The following is a 6432-nucleotide window of genomic DNA, read 5'->3' as shown; positions in this document are numbered from 1 at the left end:
TTAGATTATTGGACATGGCCAAATAGGGACAGTTTGAAGTCAGCAGCATAACACATAACAGGTTAAGCTTAGGGGTCAGTCATTGTAAGCTCCAGCCAACCCCTTATTTTTACCCTGCGAGACATACAGTGATTTTTAGTAGCATTTTTATTATCATGATGAGTGACAGAGAGCCACCAGTTAAAGTTTAATAGTCCCAAAAAGATAGAAAGTACAAACATGTATCTCTTTGTGATGGAGCTCACAGAGAGATAAATGTTTGTTTTTTTTCTATCTATTTTTCTAACAAAAAGGTTGGGCCACTGCATGTTTTGTTTTTGCCAAGTTCTATTCCTGTTTTTTGTGCTGCATACATTCTTTTCTTAATTACACTTTTTCTTTACCCAACCCTTTCAATTGCTTCACTAAGTTAAAACAAAGAACACAAAGTGAACATTCATATGAAACTATGCATATTTAACTACTTCCTTAAAGTGTTGATCTGGTTATTGTTTCTAGAGAAACACTGTCAGCTCGGTTTTCTTGTATTGAACCAAGATCAGTCATCTTACTGCCGGCTGATTAATGGCCTAAACAATGTAACCTTTGCCACACCTTATGCTGGCTGTGCTTAAAAGGAGAGAGGCTGAGCACCTGCTGCATCCAGCATCAAACTCCAGGTGAAGCAGGTAAACTTCTCTAACATTGCTCCCATCTCTCTTCTTTGATTGATGTTTTGTTTCATAACCAAGATTATAACATTTAACTCAAAAACAAAACTCTACTTTACTCTACCTAGATTCAGACTTTCAGGTCATAAGGTTCCCTGCAGAGGAGAAGCAACATGATTCCAGTTTTCCTCTTTCTCCTCTTCCTCTCGATGACAGCTGTTCCACTGGTATGTAGGAAGACAGAAACCTCAAATGTTTTTTTTGTACCAAAGAGACAGTTAATATGTTTAGGTATAATGTTTTTTTCTCAGCATTATAAACAGAAAATGTCAAAAGTGTAATGAAACAGAAAACGTGGTTGTGATGACATGCTGAAGTCTCTGTTTGTGTTGCAGAGAGCAGCTGACAATGAAAACCAAATTGGTGAGTGCTCAAGTTAACATCAAAAATCCTGAAGGAAAATGTATCGGTTTCTGTTGTCAGGTAGACTTATTTTCTCTTTTCCACAGATGAGAACACAGATCCCACTGAGGTCATCTCCAAAGCAAATGCCGACATAAGTAAGACGACAGTTACACACAATCCTGAGGCTGTAATTTAATTTAATATTTCCAAGAGTAAACCAGAATGAATATTTTTGAACTTGTCCACTGTTATATTTAGATTAGCCACTAGATGAGAGAAGAAAAACACAGGAAATTAATACAGTAGAGATCCTTAATACAATGTACTCATATTGTTAGAGGTAGAGTTGCCAGAAATACAGTAATAAAAAAAAAAACATTTTTGGTTTGATAAGGTTGATAAACTGCTATTTCTGTGTTATTTTTTATGGTTTTCAGAGACACCACTCATCTTTGGTGACATTGCACCGAGCAGAAAGAGGAATGCAGTACCATGCACGGCGACGGGCTGCAAATGGCCCAAATCTGGAAGTTATGTCTATATTCCCATCTACATTTCCAGTCATTACTGTAAGCATCTCCAATATCTAATTAATTACAAAGAAATAAAAAGAAAAACTTGACATAATGTTAAGATATTGATTAGACCCAAACAGTATGTTTTCTGTCAAAAGAGAATTTTCCATGATACTTTGTCAAATTTGATCCTAAATCATTTTAGTTCATTATCAGTTTTAGGTATTATTCTTCTGGTTTTGGACTTTGACATAGTTGTATTTGATGAAAGCAAGATTTATTCAATCACTTGTCTTATTCTACACATTTGCCCTGAGAGGTGTGATAAGCAAGATGAAGCAGTTCTTTAATTTGGGATAACAAAGCTGAAACTTTCCATTTGTCGACTTTTAGTAATTCTAAAATGTTTGACCTCTGTCTGGTGAAATTTAATTCTAATCTCACTAGATCAGAATTAGAACCAGTTCAACCAATCCCCCTTGCTCCTAGGATGAAACTAGTTCTCTCACTGGTCATTTTGTGAACCAAGTGTGGCAGTCTAACCAATAAAAGAGCTGGTTACATCTAAGGAGCAACTCTGATTGGTTTATCTGAAAAAATGAAAAAGAAAAAAAAAATGGAAACTGGAAATTTGGAAACTGTTAAATAAATTTTCAAATTGCAGTGTTTATGAATTCAATGTAAAAATCAATGTGATTAAAATGTTTAATTTGAAATGGTTGCTGTTCTTTATCAGCGACTCTGCAGGTCCTCCAGTCAATTAGTCACTGGAATATGTATGCTAAAACAGAAGGGAACTATCGACAGTTTCTGAGTTAGAGCTTAAATTCTGAACATGCAGTTAAGACCTTCAGTTCATAGAAAATGTTTTAGATGTGAGTGTTGGCTAAAAACCCACTATGCTTTTCATTGATTGGTTTTCCCCTTGCAGCTGCGGCAGAACGTAACATCATCATTAGAGGCCTGGTGAGCTTCCACAGTTCCACCTGCATTCGCTTTGTTTGGAGGAGGACACAATCAAGCTACCTTTACTTCTACTCTGGAACTGGGTAGGAACACAACTTCATATGAACACACAGACTGCGGTCACAGCCACATATCCTAATTTCACCTAATCTCCCTGTCAGGTGTTGGTCCTACCTCGGCCATCAGGGTGGACTTCAGCCGGTGTCCCTTAGGAGAAATGGCTGCTTGTTCCAATCAACAGTGCAACATGAGGTTAACCACGCTCTGGGCTTCCATCATGAGCAAGTCCGCTCTGACAGGGACAACTACGTCCAGATTTTGACCCAGAACATTATACCAGGTTAGCTCATACGGCTGTATTTAGAACATTTTCAGGAATTTGAAGAAAATAGTGTTAGATCTGTAAATAACTAGGAACAATAAGGAAAGGTCAGGGAATTAAGTACTGCTACGGGTCTGAACAGGTACAGAAAAAAAATAGTAGCGTAATCAAAGCTGGTTACTGTTATCTTTTCATTTGCACTACAAAAATAAATGAGTTTAGCTAATTTAGAAGAGGACACCAGTAGCACACAAACCCAACATCAACAAGTGAACCATAGAAATAATTTAAAAAGGTGACAATTACCTCTGTGCTTCAAACAGGAAAAGAACACAACTTTATGAAAGTGAATACTAACAACCAAGGGACTGGCTATGACTTCAACTCGGTTATGCATTACTCTAAGTAAGTATTTCTCTGTCAGTTCATGCAAGTTATCTGCTTCTGTTGGCAGTTTTGTATCCCAAAGTGTTTACGAATCAGTTGCGTGGAGCTTTTAGTTTTTAGTCTGACTCTGAGTACAGCCTGAACATTTTGTTCATTGCTGCGTTCTTCTTTCAGCACTGCCTTTTCTAGAAATGGCCAACCAACAATAATTTCTAAAGATAATCCTAGCCTCAGTTTTGGAAGGGCAGCATCAATGAGCGCCACTGACATTGCCCGCATCAACAAACTTTACGGATGCTGTGAGTAAAACTAATAAGCTTATATTTTCTTGTAACATTTTCAGCAGCTCATATTGTTTTTGTTTTTCTCTCACATAAATTAAGGAATCAACCTCCAGAAACTTCACCTTGCCAGCGATATCCCTGACCTGCTCTGATCTTCTCCTCACACAGAATCTAAGCGTAAAGTTTTAGCTGCTTGATTGAAGTGGTGTTATATTTTATTCTGTTAACATTAAACCACATATGGGTTTCTATTGGTGAAGGTTTTTCTAATCAAAAAATTTTTTGGGAACTGGGGTTGGATTTGAGGGTTTATATATTTTCTAGATTTTTTTTTCTAAAAAAAAAAAAATGGTTCAGTTAGTCAACCTGTAATAAAAGAAGTGGGATGGCCAGGGATTCGGATACCAGTCTCGGTACTTGCCCCACACTGGAAAAAAAGTCCAGGTACGCTGATGGGTAAAATTCAGAAGTGATGGTACTTTTGACTACCGCCCCATTTGAAGCAATGCCAAGAAGTATAATTGGAAGGAGATACAGATGAACTGTTCCAGGTTGTTGGGATCTATGCTCTTAACTGCTAAATAAAGATGAAGCATTCTAATATCAACGTCTTTTTCTTTTGGATGACACCTACAGCAAAAGTTCAAGACAGCAGCACTCTTGATGAACCAAACATCAATATTTTTTGAAGCCTTGTTTTTTTTTTAAGATGTGTCTGCCTAACCCATATTAAATTAGATTTTGTCTCATCTAAAAGGGAAAAAATGGGTTGTTATAATTACAATCTTATTGCAATCACTCACTAGTTACTTTTGGAATTATATAGTCTAATAATTGGGTAAACCCCAAGCAATGTACGGATACATATTGTTCATTAAATCCAATCAAACACAAAGATTTAAATTAGTTACAGTTCAATATTTATACTTTAGTCCTATTTACCAAATAATGTCTCCAAGTTAAGTTTGTCATTCAAATCAGTAAAACATTTTATAGGGAAAACCTGTCAATTGTATTTAGTCACTGACTTTGCAACATACCCCTACACAATAATTTAGAGACATGGAAGATAATTGTCTGATAAGATAACAAAACTCCCATACACTGTAAGAAATCTCAAGTAAAACCTTCTGAGTGCTCCCCTCAGAATGTGAGCATAAGACAGGGCAGACACACATGAAAAAACCACAGTGTGCTGTTTCAGCACATCTATTAAAGTCCAATCCAATTATATTGTTAAGCACATTAATACAACCACAGATGACCAAAGCGCTGTACAGAAAAATAAATAAATAAAACAGTACAGATAAAAACAGAAGAGCTAAAACCTGGGTAAATATAACATTCACAATCAAATAAATAAAATTGGGTAAAACATAAAAGGAATAAAAGATTAAAAAAAAGATTAAAAAAATATAAAAATAAAGCACATTGTCTCACTCGGTGTTAATAGCCAAAGTGAAAAGTCAGAGAAGAGGCTTGTCTGATGTGCTGAGGCAGGTCATTAAGGAGCTTTAGAGGTACAACAGCAGGAACAGCTGAGCAGATGAGCTGAGAGAACAAGTAGGTCATAAGGATGTAATGAAAGTAGACTTAGACTTAGACAACTTGCTTGTCATTTTGTGTAGTCCCTTCTCTTCATCTCATTGACATTGTGTGCATGTTTTGACACACATGCATCTCAGAAGATCGAAGATGACCGTCAACAGATTTAGTAATGGATTAATCATTTACTGGAGTAAGGAGACGGTAAAGCATTGCTTTAGCTGAAAGAGCAACTCACTTAGAGCAGAAACTTTTTTTTTCAGCTTTATTTTTATTGTCATTACACTGTCACAAGTATAGAGCAACGAAATGAACTCTCTACATTTAACCCATATCATTGGGGGAGCAGTGGGCTGCCATTGTGTGGCGCCCAGGGAGCAGTGTGGGGATTAAGCATCTTGCTCAGAGAGCCAGAGTGGCAGTCCGTGGGAGTGGGGCTTGAACTCAGAACTTCTGGATTCTCAGCTCTATGCAGTAACCACTACGCTATCAATCCCCTACATTGTAAAAAAAAAAAAAAAAAAAAAAAAAAAAAAAAAAAAAAAGACATAAGTATTTTAAATTTAAGATTAAAAACACGTTTTCATCTGTCAGTATGCTCTATCCATATTTTCTAATTTGTTTATTTACCCACACATACTATGCACTAAAAAAATACCCATACATATCTGCCAAAATTGAAATTGATATGCATAAATTTGACCTAAACTTAGTGTCATTTCTTTCTTAGATATATTTATGAATGAAAAGCATCCTACAACCCAAAACTGACAAAATTCAGACACAAGTATATACAAGTTAAAAACGCTAATACAGTAATTAGAAGAAATAAATTCCCTGAAGACTAATTCCATTATATAATTGCTTGCTTTTAATTTCACATTAATTAATCTTAGAAATAACAGTTTCTAAGATTAAGAATTGCTGCAGTAACAACGAAAGATTAAAAAAAAAAAAACTCTCTGCAGGTAAAAAAGCAAAACAGCAGGGGGTGCTGTTGTCCGATTTAAAAGCAGGACAAAATCTAGCAAGGCTGTTCTTGCCCTTTCGGTTTTGTCTTAAGACGACTTTAGAGCGTCCCACAATAGTTGAAAACCTCTGCATTAGGTAATATGGAACTTCATTTTTCTTTTCATTAAAGCTTCAGATACTGCAATCTGCTGTGTTGCAGAGACTCCTGGGGAGTGTTGGCCTAGTGGTTAGAGCACTGCTCTGAGAAGGTTGCAAGTACCCAGGGTTCCTGAACAAGACCCTTAACCAACACTGCTCCCTGGGCGCCACACATTGGCAGCCCACTGCTCCCCAAGGGGATGGGTCCATTGCAGAGAGTGAATTTCCCCATTGTGGGACAGTAAAAG

At 36.6% G+C, this 6432-nt stretch overlaps 1 protein-coding gene across 2 annotated transcripts; it reads left to right on the top strand.

The window, feature by feature from the left end:
• Positions 1 to 530: 530 nt before the first annotated feature.
• Positions 531 to 4132, top strand: LOC119799199 (high choriolytic enzyme 1-like). Of its 2 annotated transcripts, XM_038309095.1 has the most exons (10): positions 531 to 668; positions 779 to 877; positions 1046 to 1073; positions 1160 to 1210; positions 1493 to 1624; positions 2502 to 2619; positions 2698 to 2876; positions 3182 to 3263; positions 3420 to 3544; positions 3629 to 4132. In XM_038309095.1, coding segments are annotated over exons 2-10 (771 nt in total). In that variant the 5' UTR covers positions 531 to 668; positions 779 to 823; the 3' UTR covers positions 3631 to 4132. The 2 variants fall into 2 exon arrangements, with proteins under 2 accessions (XP_038165023.1, XP_038164962.1); XM_038309034.1 differs by lacking the exon at positions 3629 to 4132 and having other exon boundaries at positions 3420 to 3552.
• Positions 4133 to 6432: the final 2300 nt, after the last annotated feature.

The sequence above is a fragment of the Cyprinodon tularosa genome, unplaced genomic scaffold (assembly GCF_016077235.1).
Source record: "Cyprinodon tularosa strain WSP-4 unplaced genomic scaffold, ASM1607723v1 ctg100, whole genome shotgun sequence".
In the NCBI taxonomy this organism is placed as follows: domain Eukaryota; kingdom Metazoa; phylum Chordata; class Actinopteri; order Cyprinodontiformes; family Cyprinodontidae; genus Cyprinodon; species Cyprinodon tularosa.
The sequence above is the reverse complement of the archived record's forward strand: the minus strand, read 5'-3'. Positions and strand labels throughout refer to the sequence as shown.